The 22067-nt window shown below is 41.4% G+C and overlaps 2 protein-coding genes across 7 annotated transcripts in view; one reads left to right on the top strand and one right to left on the bottom strand.

The window, feature by feature from the left end:
* Positions 1 to 223: 223 nt before the first annotated feature.
* On the bottom strand, positions 224 to 1765 carry TIGD4 (tigger transposable element derived 4; the record flags this gene model as incomplete). The annotated part of the gene is made up of 1 exon (XM_080915364.1): positions 224 to 1765. The coding sequence occupies one exon, from the start codon at positions 1763 to 1765 to the stop codon at positions 224 to 226; it is 1542 nt and encodes a 513-aa protein (XP_080771490.1).
* Positions 1766 to 10146: 8381 nt separating this feature from the next.
* ARFIP1 (ARF interacting protein 1) overlaps positions 10147 to 22067 on the top strand; it is a 79564-nt gene continuing 67643 nt past the window's right edge. For all 6 annotated transcript variants that reach the window (XM_080915651.1, XM_080915654.1, XM_080915650.1 and 3 more), the window contains exon 1: positions 10147 to 10272. The gene's annotated coding sequence lies outside the window, so the exon portion shown is untranslated. The remainder of the gene's footprint in view (positions 10273 to 22067) is intronic.

Genomic DNA, 22067 nt, shown 5'->3' with positions numbered 1-22067 from the left:
ACACATTTTTTTAGTCTCCCCAAACCTGCTAAACAGAATTGTGCAGTTTAACTTAGTCATTATTTACTAGGGTGCCCCCTGCTATGCAGATCAAAGGCTTTGCACTTAAGCCAAAGATTATTATTAGGCTTTCTCTTTTCTTGTTTAAGTGATACTTTCCGTTTACATTCCTTGGGTAAGGAGACACCCTAGGAAGTTACTGCTCTGCAGAAACAATATGTGACTACTTAGATGACAAAGCGCTAATAAAGTTTTCAAGGTCTGCCAAAGAACTGTGAAGTTCCTCAGTCAAGTCCTGACTTCTAAGAAACCTTTTCAGAGTGCCCACAGCAGTGAGCGCTTCGTTCTTGGAGGGTAACGGCAGGTCCGCTTCTAACTCTCCACTGTCCTCCTCCTCTTCCTCGGAAGTGTAAAATCCAGTTTCATCTTGCTTACTTTCTCCGTCCCACTCAGCGCCATCCTTTGGGGTGGCTTCACAAGTCTCCAGGTCCTCATCCAGGGCAGCGTATTCTTCTATGGATAAGCCTTCAAGAAATTCTACTCCTGCCCCTACTGCGTGCGCAGTCAGGTCCAGAGCAGCTGCATCCTCTGCATTTGCTGCGTCATCTTCTCCTTTTGGAGACCTGAATCCTGCTTCTTCGTAGCTTTTAACAATGGTCTCTGGAGTTACAGCTCTCCAGCAGAGATGCAATGTATCAACTGCATCTAGCAGAGAAAATGTAAACTCTTTGCCATTTTCCACTGAACTTAAAAATTTCTTGATCAGACAGTGCCGATATTTGATTTTAAGGCTTTTAATAACACCCTGATTCATAGCTGCAAACCCGGAAGACAAGGATGATGGAAAGAATGCTAACTCAATGGACTTCAGGTTTTTCACTTCCGGATGTGCCGGGAAAGAATCAACAAACACCACCACTCTTCGTTCCTGGGCTTGGAATTTCTCATCCAGCTTCTGCATCCACTGTTCGAATATAGCTGCAGTCATCCACGCCGTTCTGTTGGCTTCATAATACACAGGCAACGATGTTATGCCTTTGAAACAACGCGGGGCTCGGCTTTTCCCGATGATAAGCAAAGGGAGCTTCTCAGAGCCATCCATATTTGTACCGAGCGCCAGCGTTATCCTGTCTTTGCACAACTTTCCAATTGAACACGTTTCTCCTTTGAACGCAAACGTATTTGTAGGTAACAGTCGATAAAGCAGTCCAGTCTCTTTTACACTGAAAACATTTTTAGGGTGATAATCGTTTAAGTAGTAAGGAAGCACATTCTGGTACCACACAGTGGAAGGGTCTATAGATATACCCGAGGCCTCTACAGGTTGTGCTCTGAATACTAAACCATACCTGGACTTAAAACGATCCAGCCAACCATTGCTGCACTTAAAATCATTGTGTCCCAGCTTCTGGGCAAAATCATTAGCTTTTAGACGCAACATTGGACCATTAACTGGGACATTTAGACACTGAGCAATCCGATACCACCTCATTAATGCCTCCTCCAGATCCGTATAAAACGCCGTTCTCAGTCTTTTCCTCTTTGGATCAAATCGCAAAGACTCAAAGGCTTCTAGAACTTTGTCTTTGTTTTTCATAATGGAAGACAATGAATTTTTCTTTATACCATACTCAGCTGCGATCTCTGCCTTTTTCTTGCCACTTTCCACTGCGTTTATGATGTCAATCTTTTCCTCAATGGACAGGCTTTTCTTTTTCTTCACCGTTACTGGCTGAGTCCCGGCATCTACAGAGGCTTCTGCCATCTCAGCTGTGGCTTGTGCAGACCTTGGCTCTGAGCTCCGGGTGTAAGTTTCTGTAATCAAATTTGGTTTTCAGTGGGATATGGACCAGGGCTTTCTATCTACCATTTCCTGTAGTAAAGTTGGTAAGTATCAACAGTCTCATTTTCTAGGAAATCAACTAGACACATCTTCCCCAAAAGTCTGAGGAAAATGCTATATGCGATTAGAAGAGGCACCGGCCTTCTTAGGATCTTGTGTGGCTCAATTTATAGTTCTTCAGAGTTCCAGAAGTCAGACTAAAATAGGAATGTCATTATGTCAAACCTGCCCGGTCCTGCTGGAGTATTTTTGGAGCTGCAATCCTTTAAGACGATCCATTTTATTCGTGCATGCTTTAGTCTTGTACTAAATTCTCCACAGCAGGCTCAAAGAAACAAACTTAAAAAAAAAAAGTTCGTGTACGATGTCCGGGCTTAAGTTCTAGTTTCTTCAAGGGTACAGAACAGGGGAAAATGGCGTACTTCTTCTACTTCTTCAAAATGCCAGGGGAGAAGGCAGCAGTTTAGCAACAAGGCAACTGGATACTAATGTGCTCTCAATGACAAGGAAAAGGAAGGAAAGAAGTTTCTGGAAGTGTAGTACCCAAAGCTCCCAGGTGGATGCTTGCTTCCTGAATGGCCTCTCCATTAAAAGCTCTGCTCTATGGTTTGCACCGTCCCTGGTGCTTTGTAATATGTACTTCCAAAATACATTGGACAAATTTAATCTGCTTTAAAAATGTGTGCATGCCAAAACCAAAGAACTAAAAATGATCCTGGATAGATCCTTGATGGCTGCTTTCTACATGAGGTCACAGACTGCACCCTCTGGCTGTACAAGAAAAAAAAAAAATAACCAGGCAGTAGTCATGGGTTCAATTTTTAATAGCACATAGGAGACAGTCTTCTTCATAGGAGTCTGCTAGAAATACTTCATTGAAACACTCAATTCAGGTGATGAATAATTACGTTGAAAAGTCTAAGGGCTGTGCACCCTCAAAACTAAAAAATATCCAGTAACCTTTATGTGCTTGGTATAGCATATGAACATACACAGGTCAGTGCATTGTAATAAACACATCGTTAAGGGATAAGATGTAGAAAATGAGCTAGACTAAAATAGGAAGTCGAGTGACCATGGTTCTTACCCTGTCAGGCACTCTGTGTAGGTTTGTCTGTGTGTGGAAAAGTGGCTTGCTGTAGTATAAAGACATGGGCTTTGGAGCAAGATGGATCATGAGAAGTGACGGCCTTGGTACTTATGTGGTCCTGGGTCTTAACCATTAAAGCCTCAGCTGCTTTATCTGTAAAAGGGGAGAAACTACAGGACTGACTTCACAGAGTTGCTGTGCACTCATTTGGGCTCATTGAGTTTCATGAGTTTTTAACAGAATAGCTTTCCACACACACGCACATGCACACCCACCCATCCTTGCATATAGACTAGCTGGGCCTTGAACTTGCCATCCTCTTAATTCAGCATCTCAAGAGCTGGCTAGGTCTGACAGTACACAACTACTATGCCCAGGATAACTTAATAGTTGAGGAAAAGTGCCCAGTGAATGTGGGCTGATGATTTTCTTATCATGGTCTTCCCTTTTCAATGTTTTCAATTGTAGATCTGGGGACAGGAATGGCACTTAAAAATAGACGGAAAACAGTGTCCCCCCCCTCTCTGTGTCTTGTTCTCTCCCTCACCCCCAACCCTCTGTGCGTGCGAGCATGTGTGTGTGTGTGTGTGTTTGGTCAGAGGAGGATGTTGGATTTCCTCTTCTTTACTCCCTGCCTTCTGCCTTTCTTGAAACAAAGTTTCTCACTGAACCTGGAGCTCACCATTTTTCATCTAGGCTGGCCATTTGTCCCCACACCCACCCCAGCATTCAGGTTACAGGTTCATGAAGCCAAGCATTTTTAGGTAGGTGTTAGGCTCCAACACAGGTAGGTAGGTCTTCATGCTTGAGCAGCAAGTACCCCTAGCTGATGAGTCCCTTCCTTGCCAAGACTCATTCTTCTTAAGCAGCAGTGGTGAGACCAGCCACGGGGATCCAGAGTCTCACATTCACCTCCCAGACACCAGCTCTCTTGCCAGAATCTATTCTGGGTGTGCTGTGGCCAAGACAACAAGAAGCTAATTTAATAAGTGAACACTATGATGTGGGCACCCTAGTCTTCCTGCTGTGTCTCAAGGCTTCCGAGATGACAAAATACATCTTTTTGCTTGCTTTTTGTTCTGTTTTGTGTTTAAGACTGCTTTGCATGGCCTAGGCTGGCCTTGATGTCAGAATCTTCATATTTCAGCTTCTTGAATGTTGGGGTTGTAGGTGTACGCAACTTACAGAAAAGTTCTCATTAAAATTCTTCTGCCCCTGTTGTCCAACTCAAAGGAGTCATTTTTAATCACCATAATTACAACTCATAGGTTTTCTTTTTTCTAAATTGTCGTTGCAAAAAGGTCTTAATAACAACACCATCATGGCATTGGTTTTCAAATTGTTTTGCTGCCTGTATTCCAACTAATTAAGGAGGTAGGTGGAAATGGATTTTAAAGGTAACGCAGTCAGAATGTGTTTGGAAAGCAGTTCATAATCTAGTCTTTTCAATGTCCAGTCTATATTCTATTGTTTATATTAGAGGTCCTCTACAAGAGCAATGAGTCCTACTGACTGAGCTCTTCCCTCAAGCAGGCATTTATTGTTATAGATGTCCATAGGTCATCTAAGAAAGCTTAACTGGGTCTCCAGGGTCTCGCAGAGCAGAAATCGGGATGCCAGCCTCTTATCTAGAGGCTCCAAGAAGGAACTAGCTCCCACGTCTCACTGAGGTCATCCGGAACTTAGCTCCGTGCTGCTGTAGGAGTGAAGTTCCTGGCACTTGGTGACAGTTGCCAGGAATTACTTTCCACACTCAGAGCCCTCTCTCATGTCCTTGTCTCTAGATTTCATTTCACAACAGAGCAGGCGTCTCTTGTCCAAGTCTCTTATACATTTTGACTTTCTTTGACTCCTCTCCTAACTGCTTCTAAAGGGTTCATGTAAAGTTAGATTTATACAGACTATTTCCCTTTCTAGTAACTCAAAGCCAACTGATTAGCTACTTTAATTATACCTGCAAAAATCCCCCTGCAGGTAACATGACATGCTTATGGGAGAGTTCTCCCATCATACAGAAAGGGAATGACGTAAGGTGGGAGTCATCAGAGGTCAGACAGCATTCTCCATGGGAGATAGTATTCTTTGGAATATATTATATTATATATTACAGATAGTATATATTAAAGACAGAGCTGGAAAAAATCTAAATGTACCACAAGAAGGTTAATTAAGTAAATTAAGAAACATCTATAGATTGAAATACTACTGCACCTCTGAATGTTTTCCTGCTGCAGTTCTGAGACAGCCTTCTTCTACAGCCCAGGCTAGCCTCACACGCATAATTTTAGCTTCCTCAGTAACTGAGATTACAGCAAAACCATAATTCCTGTCTTGAAGGATAATATTTAATGGGATGAAGAAAATTCAATGACATTAGTTAAAAAAGTAAACTATGAATCTACATGCCAGAAAATACTGACAATTACAATAGTCTTGCACACCATAGGTTCTTGATAGCAATTTATCAAATAAATAAAGAAAACATATGAATAACAAGATACCAGCCACAAATGTTGAATGTTCATGCTAGAAAATGAACTGTGAGTTAAGCCAAGCCACCCACATTTCCTCCTTTTTATTTATTTTTAATTCTAATGTTCTATTTGTGCCAGATTGTAAAGGAAAACTAAAGCATTAGGAAACACAACACGGGCAGCCTTCCCATTCAGAATATTGGGGGTAATAAACTACTCTGTTCGTATCCATAGTTTACAGCTCTCTGCAGAGTCCCAACCACTTCACAGACTGAGAAAGCACTCATGCTATGTCTTCCACAACTGCACAGCAAGTATGTCCAATAAACCTGCCCACACCACAACTCTAAATAGATAGCAGAAATCCCCAGTCTTTGGTAAGTGCTAAGGTGTGTGCTAGGTAACATGTTTCTGTACCCCAAGTACTGTTAACGTCTTGATGGTTCTGAAAGAATATGATGAGTCCGAAGTTCAGTCTGCCAAAAAGGATTCCGGGGGAGCCAATGAGGTGACTCGAAGCTAATGTATTTGCCATACAAGCCTGGTAACATGAGTTGGATCATTTTTTTTTTTAAAGGAATAGGGGAAAACAGACATGAAGAGTCACTAGTACAAGGCAGACCAACAGGGCTTCAAAGTAAGGGCTGTGGGAAATAGGTGACAGAAATGAAGTCTCACAGGGAGGACAGAAATGGGGTTGTGATGGAAGCCAGGGCTGAGCTCAGTGCTATGATGAGTGTGGTGTGAGGTGTAGGAGAGGTCTGAGAGCATCTGTGCAGAGAAGGCCAGACGGAATCACAGGCCCAGGAACATGCCAAGCATCTCTGTGTAATCCCACCTTGGTCTCCCTGACCAGATGGATGGTGTTGGCTAAATGAGGACTCTTACTCCGCACACACTGTACACACAACAGAAAATACTGGGACCAGACCCTGGTGAGTCTCGCATGTCAGGGTAGGTGGTCAAATTTATTCAGAATGCTACCAAAGCCAACTGGGGTTAGTCATAGGAGAAGGTTCCTCTGCTACCAACAATAACGGATGATATAATGAAACTATGAAGGGATGACTCCTGTGCTTAAGGCCTTAATACCACTAAGCTCACCCAGTGTACTTTACACATAACTCAGTGAAGCTGTATACACACTTACTAGAACTCGTCTAAAGGGATAGCACCTTTACTTTTTACCCTGTCTATCTGGGAGCTGCTGTTGCTGCTGCTACTTCCTCCTCCTCTTTCCTCTCCTTTTTCCTCTACCCTCTTCCTTCTTCTCCCAACTTTTTTGCTTCTTTGTGAATTTCACATCAGGGACTCCAATCCCACTCATCTCCCTGTCCCTCCACCTACCCTCTACACTTGTAACCTCTGCTACAAAACAAAATTCTCCAATGAAAGCTGAGATGTGTCACAATGTCACACATTTTACCCTTCTCCCCAGACTGCTTTCCTTGAAAATATTCATTACAATGAGTCATTGATCTGTTGTTTTAAAAAGATTTATTTATTTATGTGAGTACATTGTACCTATCTTCAGACAGACCAGAACAGGGTATTGGCTCCCTATTACATATGGTTGTAAGCCACCATGTGCTTGCTGAGAATTGAACTCAGGACCTCTGGAAGAGCAGTCAGAGTGCTCTTAACCACTGAACCATCTCTCTAGCCTGATCTATTTCGAGGTCTCTGGCTTCAGTTCCTCTATCAATACTGGATCCTCACCGAGAGTCCTCTCAGATATCCTGTTGTTGCCCCGTGTCATGGAGAGCCTGCAGCCCTTTCACAAAGTCCAACAATTCATAAGTGAAGTAGATACTGGGGTGGGCCAACTCAAAGCCCTGGCTCTGGGGGTTGGTAGCTGAATGGCTGGGTTGTCCGCCTCCCAGCTCTCCTGAGCCCAGACCACCAGGGCCAGCTTTTCTCATTTCGCCCAGGTGAAGGACATGCCTGGCTTGAAAAGCACTGGCTGCTCTTTGAATTTTTTTTTTTTTTTTTTTTTTTTTGGGTGTTGTTGTTTTTGGAGACAGGGTTTCTATGTGTAGCTCCAGCTATCCTGGAATAGCTAGCTGGCCTGGAATTGAGGTCTGTCTGCCTCTCAAGTGCTGGGATTAAAGGTGTGCGCCACCAATTGGCTCATCTGGGAACTTCTGAATATGTTCTATTACCCAGTATCCTCTATTAAAACCCTTGTTTCCTGAAGATTCCACTGTGTGATTAGTAACCTAAACATCCCTCCATGAAGAGAAACCTAGTGATGAAGAGTGCTGGAAATTTTGACACATTATCAGAATTCTCATAGACAAGATATGGATGTAGCAATGTCTTGCTCTTGAGAAAATAGCATTGATAAGCAGTATGCAACACTGGAAATCTAAATCTGACACTTCATGTAGGATGGAGTAAAAGCACAAGACACCAATCTGAACCTTGTCTCCTTTCCTTTCTGATTATAAAACGAAAGGCAGACAGTTGACTAGAGTTCTCTACAGGCCCGGGGAATAAAGACTGTGTAACTTTGCAAAAGGTGAATACCTCATCTCTGCGTCATGACTATAGGTGAGAACAAATCCCTTCCCTTAACGCTTTGGTCATTTTTGTAGTGGATCATATATGTCAATCGAGAGGAACAGGAATCTTTTATTCTTTCTAAGCTGATGGGCAGACAGAATTCTTTGGTGGCAAAAAGTGACAAGAATGAAGAAGAAAAAGGGGAAGAAGACAGAAGGGAAGTGAAAATAAATGTTCATTAAAGTAGAAATAAGTTTGAAAGTTTGGTATAAAAATGATCTCAAGTAACATACACACACACTAACACACACACACACACACACACACACACACACACACACGAGTGAAAAAGTTTTCCTAAACTCAAAAAACACAAACTTCTGCTTCTTTTAGTCTAAATGATGTACAGAAGTACTTTGTAATTTTTCATCACCAACTGAAGCAGATCTCAATGTTTCTAAAGGTGGGTCTACGTTTGTATTTCCCTTGGGGTAAAAGAAGCCCCAGTATTGATAGAGTAGATCAATGACTCATTGTGATGAATATTGGCAAGGAAAGCTGTTTGGGCAAAAGAAATCATTGAAAAAAATTATCAATCCCATCTTATTCTTGCTCACCACAATATTATGGATAAGGTCTAATCATGCAGAATACCAGAACCTCACTGGACTGATTACTTAGAATAAGCAACTAATAACATCTTTATCAATGAAAATTAGCATTAGTTCCAAGTCCATCAGAACCATTATAAAAACTATCAGTAGTTTTCAAAGGAAGTTAAGGACAAATAGCTAATACAAGAAGCCAAGTATCCCCAAATTTAAAGAGAGATCATCAGGAATCCTTAAGGAGACACCCAGTTTTGTTAAGTACTGACTGTCCACACCATTCATACACAACTGGGCATTGCAAGACATATTTTCCATGTCACCTTTCTGAAGTCCTATGGTTGACATTTGCACTTAGCTACAAGTTTTATTCAGTTCTTACAGAATGAGAGCAGGAGTTATACTAGACGGGGACCCCTTTCTAATAATGGAAAAGACTAATGGGTTCCAACTCAGGAGGATGGTGTTGAGTAGAATTCACAATATACTACAGAATAATTATGGATTGAATGAATTGGTACCTCCCCCACACTCCTTTATAGATCAATTTCAGAACGGAAAGGCCTTTTATTCAAGATTTATATTTGGGCATGTCAGCACTGTTTTTGTAAGAGTTGATGTGCTAACAATCTAAGACAATGCCGTTATTTAGGTTTGAAATATATGCAGTGCATTATGTAAATGTATGTACCAGTCCGAGGAAGACACAGTACAGGGATATTGAAACTCATTTGAAATGTGCTCTCGCACATTTCTATCCAGCACCGCTGGGGATAGGGAAGATTCTCGCAGGTACCTCAAAGACTCGTAGGAAACGACCAAGAAGAGCTCTGGGAGAGAGATGATGAACTGTTTCTGTAGACAGGGAGCCGGCGATCTACTTAAGAGGGGATGAGCAGGAAGGCAGAGCTCGGTTGTTGCAAAAGAGGAGCAGTGAAGGAAAGTGCCAAGAGCGCACTGTTCAGAGAGCGAGCAGGGAAGGGGAAGCACAGAAACAGAGCTACAATCACATGCCGGTCTTTCTGCACAGATTGGAACATGTGCGGTGGTCACCGAGAACTAGCGAGACACTAAGGAAAGCGAGGGCCGGGCTTCCGTGCTGTCAGCGGGTGTACACCCATCTTCGCTCCATCCCTTCCGCATCCCGCCCGTTCTCTCCGGTGGCTGACAAACTTTCGGCTCCGCGGTGGTGAGCAGCGGCCACCACCACCCTCCAGGCACGGGGTAGGAGTGTGGGAAAAGAACAGAGGCTGTCTGGCCGGAGGGTTGCACTTCGCAAACTAGCCACTCTCCTCCACGCCGCAACCCGGTTACCCCGGCAACGGCCCTTGCGGATTCCCGGATGTAGTTCACAGGGCCTGGGCCCGGGGCGGAGTCGAAAGAACCCAGCCCCCTGGGAGAGGCGCGCGCACCATAGAGACGTGGCGGAGCCCCGCTTGGCTTCTAGAGAGCAGCTGTCCGGGGCCCAAGACCCCGCACTTCCGGTCTTCTCACTTCCGGCTTCGCGAGTAGGGTGCAAGCGCCGGAGGAGTCTGGGTTGAGAGGTCGCTGGTGCAAGTGTCCTCCGCGGTTGGTTGCCTGGAGCCTGTGACAGCTGCGGCTGCTCCCCGCCCCCGAGGCCTGGGGGAGGAGAGGAAGGAAAAGCTCCCAGTCGCGCTTCCGGTCCCTTCTGCCAGGGGCGACGCGATTCCCTAGTGCTGCGACCCGGAGAGCCCGCGACGGAGCGCTGCCGGCTTCCCTGCTGACAGACAGGTGAGGGCGGAGCCGCGGCGGAAAGGATGGGGTTGGGATGGCGTGTGTTCCCCGAGGGACGAGCCGCCTACGGCTACTCTCAAACTTGCTCCTGGGCACTTCCATCCCTGGGAGCAGCCAAGTCCGCTCCTTGGTCCCTCCTTCTTGTCCCTCTGAGTGTATTCTGGAGTGAAGGGATGGGGGCAGCGCCGGCTCCTGGGGCGGCCCCGCTCGGCTGTGCCGGCAGTGGGGTGGGAAGAGTTGTCTGAGTTCGGGTCTTTCTGGACTGTGTCCGAGTGGACCGCCTTTCCCTCCGCTCTTTTCCGAGTCTTCTGCTTCCTCTCTCCTGCTGTGAGGGGAAGGGAGGTAGCAATCAACCCTCGGAGAGATTGCCTGACACTGATGCAGAGGGAGGCGCCCTGCCTGAAACGTCCCAAGTTTGAGTGCTGGTGAGGGCGTCCAAGGAATGCTGGAGTTTGGAGAAGGAAATTGTGGCCCTGCTGCCTTCTGGTGCTTTCCTCATTGCCAAGTTAACTACTCCTTACGTGTCTAGAAAAGGAAGCGAGTGTGTGTCTGTGTGTGTGTTTTAATTTAAGTGTTTAGATTTTAGACTTTCTCCCCTGTTATTGCTTCCTTGGCTTTGTTCTTATTTTCCTCTTGAACCCTCTGATCTCAAAAGGTTTATACTTTACACTTCCTGCAGATCCTTTAAGTCACCCTTTCAGGATTTCTGTGCGTCCCTCCTTTCATTTTTTTCCTGAAGTATACTTACTTGGTTCTTATCTGATCAGAAAAAAAAAAAAAAAAAAGAATTGCAGGGCTTTTCATCAACGTGTGTGTTGCTTTCACAACTTCGAAGGTGTGTTCACATTTGCCATTTGATTAACTTGATTGCTAAAGAAAGGTGCAGCAGGTCGCTGACGGTTGGTCAGTTCTCTGGAGGCTGCAGGAATGGCTGTGTTTTATTGCTGCTCCTTCAGAGCAAGTATCAAGACTGTGTGCTCTTTTCTTCTATTCTATTTTTATTTGCTTTTACTTTTCAGTTTTGCTTTTCTTGTTCATGGTGACCAACACTGTCCTCTAACTGCAAATTCTAACAATATATAGGAAAACAGCATATTTCCACTACAATTTTCTGATTTAAAGGCTCTGCCTGAGCTATTCTGTTTCCTGTTTGACAAGATGTTACTTTTCTTGGATTATGCTTGCCTTAATCCTGGTTTGGGGCTCTCAGTCCAGGTAGCAGTGATTTTTTTTTTTCAGGTTTTTTTTTTTTTTTAATCTTTACTCCTGAAATTATGTGCAAAGTTTGTATGTGTGTGTGTTCTGGGTAAATTCGTTCTTTTATCAGATTCTTAAAGGACATGTGTAATGGTCCAGCAAGATTAAGAACTATAGTCTAGTGTCTTGTTGAAGTTAATGGAAACAATTTATTCACGGAGCTGTTGTTTCCTCAAGTTGCCCATGGCTTCCTTGGATGCTGTACAGGTTAGAGTGCAGGGATTACAGCCTGGTCCTGAAATCTCACTACTTCAAAATGGCAAGGTTTCTAAATTCCTTCCTGGACCTATAGAAGGAACCAAGTCAGTTCCTGATTTGTGGTTTTGAGGTTTCTTTTTAGGGAATAGCTGGCTGTGCCCATTGCTTTGCCAATATAGAGACTTTCTAAGCAGTTGCGTTTATCCTTATTTAATGCATGCTATCACCAGCTCACTGGGCACAACTCAGAATAAAGCATTGGAATGCCGGTTGGCCTTTGCTTTCATTAACTGGAGATGGCTGCCCTGGGGTTCCCTACGGAAGGGCAGAGATGTTTTATGTAGTCCATTATGGCTTCAGCATTTTTGACACCCCTTTCTCTTCATTCTATATTTATCGTTTCTTTCTTGTAAATGAGGATCTTTCCAAGCTTTATGTAAGTCTTGGAGCACATACTTACTGATTTGGTTGTGAAGCGTTCGGAAGTTGAAATTGTAACGTTTTGAAGCTCATTTCATACAGTGTTACCCGCACAGCTCATTGTAAGTTATCTAAAGTAACTAATTTCTTCTCTTCCAACAGTGAAGTGATTTTTCTCTCAGTGTAGCAGCCTCACTTGGTAGAGCAGTCAGTGCTAAGCTATGCTTGTAAGATGAAAGCAAATGTAGAAGCTAGATTCTGGGTAGCACCACAGAGACAGGTACATTTATTTGCTTGCTATGTACATGGAGCTAAGTGTTTTTCATGATTAATTCATCCTTCTAGCAACCTTATAAAGATGCTGCCTCCTCCCCATCGTGTGTAGATCAGTAGTTCTCAACCTGTAGGTCATGACCTCTTTGGGGGTGGGGGGGTCCCAGGAGCCTTTCACAGGGGTGGACTAAGACCTTCTGAGCACAGATATTTGTATGATGATTCATACCAGTAGCAAAGTTACAGTTCTGAAGTGGCAATGAAAATAATTTTATGTTGGGGGTCACTACAACATGCAGAACTCTGTTAAAGGGTCACAGCTTTAGGAAGGTTGAGAGCTACTGTTGTAGATGAAGTTTACTGAAACTAAATGGCCAATAGAGCCAAGATAATTTGCTTAAAATAATCCTGGTGGTGCCAGAATTTGACCTTAGCTGTGTGACTATAGATAGCTTCTAGGAAACTTCCACTGTAAAGTTGTGGAATAAGTTGGAAGTATCTTATTCGATTATATCTTAGACATTAAGGAAAGGGTCTTTTATTACTCTTTAGTGGATGAATACCTCCTTGAATGTCATATTGTAATGATTGGTAGCTGATAGGGCTTCTCTGGATTGGATTGTATGCATTATCACCTATAAGATTGGAGACTGACTAGCTTTGACATAGTGAGTTTGGAACCATGAATTTCAGTATAATCATTTGGGATAGAGGGAGAAATAAATTTATCGAAGTACTTAAATGCTCATAGCCTTGGGTGGAAGCTAACACTGCTGCTGGATATTGAGAACTGAGTTACTCTAGGGACTGCAGAGCACGGTGAGGTCTGGAAGTCAGACTGGTAGCAGTGCTACTTTGGGGTTGTATAAAAAGGCTATGAAACAGAAGTCTGCCTGCTGAGCTATCGCTCTCTCTGGACTTATATTAAATGGTTTTGAAATAAAATTACCAACTATATAATAAGAAGATGGAATGAACATTTCTTCTATTCCCTGTATCCCACCCCCACCCCTAGGTTTCAAGGTCCCCTCCCAGTTAATTCAAAATATAGTTGAGGATCAAATTGATTAACACTAGGAAGCCCTAAACCTCTTCATTCTAATACCATAGCCTCTAACCTTGTGGCTGTTTAAAATTCTCTCAGTTGTACCAACCATATGTCAGTGCCCAGTGGTCACTTGTGTGGGTGCCTGCCTTTTAGGACAGCACAGATTTAGAGCATTTCTAACAGTATTTTCTAACCTGGTAAACACTGTGAAATGCTGTGATTTGTTACATAATTAGTATATTACTGAACCAAGATGTGAAAATTTTCTGTTTCCCCATGGTATTTAGCAACTTTGTTTTAGCTGACAAAATATAGCTGTGCTCTCTCTCGGCTTTCTAACTAAATCCAGATGGTCAAAGTCTAATGATTTTCTTGGATGTTTGGGATTATTATGCTGCTAACTCTTTTTCTAGGACAGCTTTGCTAAGGGCGTGTAGGTTCTTTGTGTCCTTTGAGCTGTAGGTCTGTACTCCTTGCTATCTGGTCGATGCCTTTCCTTGAGACTTAGAGATGTTTCCAAGCTGTTATATCCAGAACTAGACTCAGTTCTCGTCCTTCTTCTCCCACCTGCCAAACATTGCTTTTCTTTTCCCTGTTTCTCTTTTCAGTGAGTGATGACATTATCTGACATATAAGATCTTGAAAATGTAGAACAACCCATACAGCTCCTCCTTGACAATGTCATACGTGTCAGTAGATATTATTTTTCTTTATAATGGCTCTTAACCATGTTTTCCTACTTCCACGCATTGCTTTAGCTTGCATACTATCACCTATTGTTGAAAATATTTAATGGGGAGTTTCTACCCGCCTTGGATAATTCAGTTCTTAGATAAAATACACAGGTTTTATATTTATACTAAGCCTTTAAGCAGCATTAGAACTGGACAGATATCTCCCCTCTAAGGTATTAGTATTATTACCTCATCGATAACCCTAAGATATGACTTGCCATATTCCTTCTGGGCCTCTCTTACTTTAACTGGCCAGCCCTCAGAGCCAATTCTCAGAATCATTTACCCCATGGTGTAAAGATCTCTCTCCACCTTCTCTTCTTCTCTTCCCTGTGGTCTCCTGCCTCAGACCCTCAAGCCTAGGAACCAAAACCCTGCCTGCCTCTCTTCTGCTCAGCTCTAGGCTGCAAGCATCTTTATTCACCAGTCAGGGATAACTGGGTGGGGGCAAGGTTACAGAGCATCACTTGTGAGGGTCTCCTTCCTCTTCCCTGAAGCAACCTTAGCCAGTATTTAGCATTACACTACACACCTTGCCTGAGACTTGTTTATAGCATCTCTTTGTCTGGCATTGGCCTGTTTTTAATCCTTTATCCATCCAAGAACATTGATTTATTATGAACATACTGATTGTCACTCCCTTGCCCTAGCCCTTTTGTGACTTTGTTGGCTTTTAGAGTAAAAAGAAAATTCCTTAACAGTTGTAATTCTTCAGCCTTACCTTGAATTAAGTTCCATGAAACTATGTTCAACCAAGCTGGCCTCCATTGGTCCTTAAAAGTTTTTTTTTTTTTTTTAAATCACCCTTTTTCTTTATATTTGTATATATGTGTATACCTGTTTGTCTGTATTGTGTGTACAATATGTGCTAGGTCTTTTGCAAGAGCAGCAAGTGTTCTAAATAGTGAGCCATCTTTCTAGCTCCTGATTTATTAATAATTCATTCATATCTTTATTGTGTTTGTGTGTGTGTGTGTGTGTGTGTGTGTGTAGGTGTACATGTTGTGGCTCCAAATCGAACATCTAAATCCTTATTCATTTTTCTAAATTGCTGGTATTAAAGATTTCAGCTTATAGATTTTTTTTTTGTTTTTGGATTTTTTAAAAAGGATTTTTGAGTTTGAATTGTTATACTTATTATTTTTAAAAATAATTTGTTTATTTTGTTTATATGAGTACCCTGAAGCTGTCTTCAGACACATGAGAAGAGGGCACAGATTCCTTTACAGATGGTTGTGAGCCACCATGTGGTTGCTGGGAATTGAACTCAGGACCTCTGGAAGAGCAGTCAGTGCTCTTAACCGCTGAGCCATGTCTCCAGCCCTGTTGTTATAGTTAAAATAGTAATACCTAAATTGTAAACTAAATTGCTGGTTTCTCAGTTCACATTAATAAAATACTAATGGTTTATAAATAGTGTAATGTTTTTAGATTATTTATAATGAACCCTTGGCTTGACTTACAGAATTACTAAAAGGATGATATAGAGGTAGCTGAATATTCTCTTTCCCTGTTAGCATATATCATTAGTGTGACACAATTATTTGCGTTATAGAGATCCATCTGCATCTGCCTTCCAAGTGCTGGGATTAAAGGCATGCTCCACCACTGCCTGGCCTGCTTTCCTTGCTTTTAATGAGTTGATAGTTTTGCAGATGATTATTTAAAGGTATCTTGTATCTACTTATATCTGTGGGGATTTATCTAGTGTTTTGTCGAGATCAGCATGGGGAGGAGTAACTGCTGATGGTAACCTTTATGACAGTCAGTCTTGCTTTGTCAGATTTGTTTGCTGTGGAGTTACTCTTTTTGAGCCCTTCCCTTTGAATATTGCTTTTTATAAAAGAAAATTTCTTTAATTGGTGCAAAGATAGAAAGTGGAGAATTATGTTTTACTCCCTAAAGGAGAGGAGTGTTCTTATAAATTTTTTGGAAATAAACTGTAAGGGAAATAGTTTCTTCTTGTTTGCTGATTTAGTCACTTCTATCAAATTTATATTAGTATTTTAAACTCTGTGTGTGTGTGTGTGTGTGTGTGTGTGTGTGTGTGTGTGTGTTGGTATGTGCACATAAGTGCAGCACAGGTGCCCATGGATGTCAGGCTCCCTAGAGTTGGAGTTACAGGTGGTTGTAGTCAGTCTGACATGGGTGTTGGGGACCAGTCTCCAGACCTGTGTGAGAGCAATGTGTGCTCTTTAACAGCTGAACAGTTGCTCCAGACTGTCTGTTTTGACAAATGAAAACATGTTTTGCATTTTGGGTTATAATTCAACAGTGTTTTTATTAGTTGATCTTCTGGCCTTTTAAATTGATCTCTTGAAATACCTTTTCATCGTGCAGATTGTCTTTTTTTTTTTTTTTTTTAAAGCACTTTTTGAGGTTGTTCATTTGGTTTTAATTTCTCTTCTACCAGATACACCTAGATCGTCTAGGGTATTACTTTCCCTGGTTTTTGAACTATCCATTCTCCTGAAGTGACTATTCTTTTTATTGGAAAATGCTATTAGAAACTAGTGTTTGGATGGTGTGTGTTCTCATTGCTGAGAACATTGCATGCCATTGCTTCTAGGGCCTCTTAGGAGATGGAGCAAGGAAATATTGTGTGCATGTTAATTCGTATAGGAACAAGAATGTATTTAAACATTTTGTATGATGATCTGTATCTGTCTGTATTAAACTGTGCTTACCATGAGCTCTTTTTCTACTGGATTTCTGCCTGTGAATTTTGAGGGGGTTTATTTGATATGGTTTTGGGTAACTTAGTAATTGTTCAGTTATCAATTACTAAGATAAAAAAGCAGTTCATATCTGTAAAACCAAGTAACAGGTAAGTTGTTGGATCTTGGAAGGAAATCTTGGAATTAGTTACAGTAAGTAGCAAACACTGTAGTGTTGTTGGGCCTTGGTTAGCTTCACTGCTGACATGCTGGAACCCAGCTAGCCATCAACTGAATAATTTAACATTTATTTACAGCTAGTTTCCTTTTCAGAGAGTAATGTAGTTTTGAGAATCCTACACTTTCTATTGCATTAGTTTTTCTGTAACACAGTGGGGGAGAAGAAAAAGGCTTTTCTAAATAGTTGATTTTATTTCATATTTTAAAGATTGGTTATGGTGGTCGGGATGACTGTTGTTGACTATCTGTTAGGTTAACTTACCACATTTTCTCTTTATGAATTGTAATTCAGATCTAACTGTAATTGGTCAAAGCTTTCTACTTCTGAATTCCAGACTGATGGCATTTATTTTATTAAGCAATAGAAACTCAATTTATTATTCTACCAAGATAAACAGCTATCAAAACAGTTACCATATAGTTGTTGATATAAAGACAGAAGTATTATTTCTTTTTATCTGGCTATTCTGTTTATGAAAAGGAATATACTTCGAATATGTTATATGGAAAGCCATTTTGATTCATTATCGTCTTTACTGGGATGTAAGGAAAGGCGTTTTTGCTTTGTTTTAGGAAGACTGTCATAGAAGACAATTAAGTTGTTTTGACAGGGAAACTTCTATGTTTTGGATATTACTTTCAACTCTAAACAACTCTAAATATATAGAGTTAATTAACAGAACTGCTCTATTTCTTAAATTGTAAATTAGTCAGTTTGCCATGAAGATTAATCCTGAATTGTGACTTTAAAACAAGCCTTCTTGTCCTTCACACTTAAATGAATGAAAAAATTCTCAGGGAAATAGAGCCACCAGTCATTATAATGGTTTCCAGGCTCTGGAGTGTCAGCCATAAAACACTGCAGAGAAATCAAGCAAAGTTAGATGAAAGCACGACCCAGGCTGCTGCTTTCTACCCACAGTATTCTGCATCACCTCATACTTCCTCCACTCCATTTGTAGTGTTCCTCAGAATGTTTTTATTAAAGTATTGCTACAGAGAACTCTTTTTTTAAAAGATTTATTTATTTTATTTACACGAGTACACTGTAGCTGTCATCGGACACACCAGAAGAGGGTGTCAGGTCTTATTACAGATGGTTGTGAGCCACCATGTGGTTGCTGGGATTTGAACTCAGGACCTCTAGAAGAGCAATCAGCACTCTTAGCTGCTGAGCCATCTCTTCAGCCCTACAGAGAACTCATAAGACATTTCTTTGAAGACTCACATTTTTAATATTTTATAAAAGTGTTTTGAGCTGAGATCTCATATAGCCTAGGCTGGCCTTGAACTCACTGTGAGGCTGAGGATGACTTTGAACTCTTCACCTCTCAAGTGCTGGAATTACTTGTGTGAATTGTCACACCTGATTGAATGAAGTATCACATTGTTATTTTAAAAATCTGTAAGTCTTGTGTGTATTGTTTAAGTGAATTTTGCTTTAGATTCCATAATATACTTACTTCAATAAAAGGAGAATTTAAATTCATATTCAATATGATATGCCACATATGTCCTGTTTGTGTCTGCTTTGTGATGTCTGTTTTTCTTCAGCTTACCTTCAGAGCTCCTGTGGTATATTATATGTTAATTTGAAAATCTCTGATATCTGTCCAATAGCTCACATCTCATAGATGTTTAATATTAAGCTTTAGAGTCTTTAGACTCAGTGGTTAGGGACTATGACTACTGGGATTTTGCTTTTTTTCAGTGTTGTCCAGAGTCTTTTGTTTCTTATTTTGGGGGATTCAAGCAGAGCAAGTACCTGTGGCTCTATTTTCCCTGGGTTCTAAAAAGACCCTGATTGCATTTAAGTTTTGTAGGACACAGAATTCTCCTTATTAAATTCTTCCACATTAAGTTTTTTATTTGGCTTCCCTTTGAATATGTTACTTTCTTCAGTTTATAGAAATCAAGTGATTTTTATGTAGTAAAAGCTAAAGAATCTCAAACCATTGTAATTGACTTATAAACTTGAAGCATATATATATATCTACATATATATATTTTAATGACTGCTAATTAGTAGTTTATTAGCTAGTGAATACCTCTGCCTGATTATAGAGAATGCGTCTGAGAAGTAATATGAGACATTTGGCCTACTATATAACTGGCCTAAGAGGGCCTGAACATTAGTGGTAATTTGTAATAGTAATTTGTTATTCTGTTTTAAAGACAGTGTTAAAAATGGTTAAGTTTAGCCAGGCAGTTGGGGTGCATGTCTTAATTCCAGCACTCAGGAGGCAGAGGCAGGCACATCTCTCAGATTGAGGGCCAGCTAGCTACAGAGTGAGTTTTAGGACAGCCAGGGATATACAGAGAAAACCTACCTGGAAAAAACAAACCAACAAACAAACAAACAAACAAAAAAAGGAATGAAGAAAAAAGGGGGAAAAAGTTAAATTTCTATAAAGATCAGAAAAGGTGTATCCCTTTTTGTGAGAGTGGGTAGGCACTTACTTGATGGCTTTGTAAAGTCAGAATTACAGACTACCACTGGAGCTATGCCACTAGCAGAAAATGGATGCTTACTCTGTGTGTGTGTGTGTGTGTGTGTGTGTGTGTGTGTGTGAGGGGGGTGGTGGAAGGGAGGGAAGGAGGGAGGAAGGAGAGAGAGAGTGAGCACGGGAGCCTGTGTGCGCTCAGGTGTGCTAGCTTGAGCATACTGGGTCTGGCTTGGGCTTTTGAAACCCAAACCCAGTGAGTGACACACTTCCTCCAACAAGGCCAAACGTCCTAATTCTTCTCCCTAGTGACTAGACATTCAAATACATGAGCCTATGGAGGCCATTCATAGTCAAGCCTCCACCGTCATTCTCTTCATTTGTGTTTTCATGATTAGTCCAGGCCTACACATTTTTGGCAAAAATACCATGAAAACAATGTATCTCATTTGTCATAGTTCCTTGGTCTCTTTGTGTTTGTATGCTGAATTTTCCCACTGTGAAGTTACTGTTTTTTCACTTTTAGTTGGTAAGTATATTGTGGGAAAATCTGGAAGACCAATCTTGATCCATTTTTTTTTCTCAAAAATTTACCCTCTAATTTTAGCATTTATCAAGTGGGTTTGGTCTGTAATGTTTGTGATGTTTATGTGATGATCCCATTTTCTGTTCTCCTCTATCTGTGACCCCCTTTGGAGACAAAGGCCTCACTAAGTATCTACAGGAGCTCAAGGTGTAGCCAAAACTGGCCTTAGACTTGAGGTGCTGATGCCTCACCTTGCCAGTTGTGTGAGTGTATGGATGTTGTGTGAACACGGGTGTGTGTCAGCTTGTGTGCATTCTCAGAAAACCCAAAGGAGGGTATCAGGCATTCTGCTCACTCACCCTGCACGTCATTCCTTTGAGACCAGTGCCTTCTTACTGAACTTGAAGCTGGCCTTGAGGCCAGGATGCTTCAGCAACCCTTGTCTCTCCCCACTCAGCGTGACCATACTGAGCTTTTTATGTGGGTGCTGGGATGGGACCTCAGGTTTGTACATCGAGCACTTTGAGCCCACTGTGCATCTCCCCACCCGTTTCCATTCTGAATTTCAGTTCTGAGTAACTTTAAGGTCTTTCCCCCACTTACTTACTTATTTGTATATTTTGTTAAGGGAACGCTCCTGTTAGTCTGTTTTCTTAAATCCACTGCTGCCATTTTGTTGCTGTTCCTCAGTGTAAGCCAGGGTTAGCAACTAGTGGCTCCTTCAGGTTGACACCTGTTTTCTTTCAATATGTTCCCATTCTTTTTGGAAATTTTCCTTACTTCCTGACACCAGATGATATTGTCGTCTCTTTTTCTTGACTCATCCTTAGAGTGGAATGTTTGTCTCAGAATCCCTATTCTTTTCATTGGAGAATGCTGTTTAGAGACCAAGACTGGGCACAGGTGTACTTAGTCTTTCTAGACCCCTCCGTACAAAGCTAGAAAAGTAAAACACATGTATGCAGACATATTAAAAGTTCACCAGAGGGTTCGTGTTAGCATTTTCCTTTCTTACAACCTTCCTGTGGCAGTTTGAAATGTATTTCCCAATATCCATATTTTTTTTCTTTCCTTTTAAACAAATTTTCATTTAACCCTTAGGTGTCCTCAAACTCTGTGCACAGCAGAGTGACCTTGAAGTGCTGTTCCTCCTGTTTCTCCCACGGGTGGGGTGACACCTGCTGTGTGCCCGCCTGTGTACTACTCTGTCTGGTTTCCTTTTCCTCCCTGCTTTCTTAGTTATCTGCTCACAACAGATTGGTTTCTTAGTATTTCGGTTTTTCAGTTTCCACTCCAGCCTGGTTAGTTATACTTTTCAGTAAAATTATTCTCAAGAATATGAGAGCATTATAGCTCCAAGAGTCAGAGTTAGTTTTAAAACTATAACTAGAGGTGTCAGTACCTCTTGGTTCCCATTTTCTTCCTTTTCTCCTGGTCCCCCTCCATTTCAGATGAACCATATATCTTGTTTCCTGGGTGTTTTTTCTTTTCCCCTTTGTTCTTAGATAGAGGTAACAAAATGTAGCTTGTTAGACTTTGGTTTTTCAGTGAGCATTGCAAAGTTTCAGACCTGTCCAGCCTATGGCTTGTGCCCAACACAAAACTGTAAACTTAGGACACCAAGACACTTTTTTTTCTTTTAAACTTAGTTACAAGGTTCTTAAGTATGAACCTTGTGAATGGCAACATTTCAAGGTGTCAAAAGTTGGACTTACCTTGTTTAGATATAGTTTAATTATTTTTGTATGTATAGACAGATGGTTTCCGGTGTTTTATGGTTGCAAAGAATGCTACAGTGTGCATTTATACATTGCTTATTTTATTACTATTTAATCTTGTTATTACTAATAAGATTTTTTCTGTCATTTGGTCTACTGATTATTGTTATATATGCAGGCCGATATTTGAATATTTTGTATCTTGCTACTTCAGTGAATTCTTTTTATTTTGATTCTCTTGGAGGTGGGGCATGAAAGTTCTGATCTCTCTTAACTG

This window comes from Micromys minutus (assembly GCF_963924665.1).
Source record: "Micromys minutus genome assembly, chromosome: 4".
NCBI classification, from domain to species: Eukaryota; Metazoa; Chordata; class Mammalia; order Rodentia; family Muridae; genus Micromys; species Micromys minutus.
This window is presented reverse-complemented; position numbering and strand designations above follow the sequence as displayed.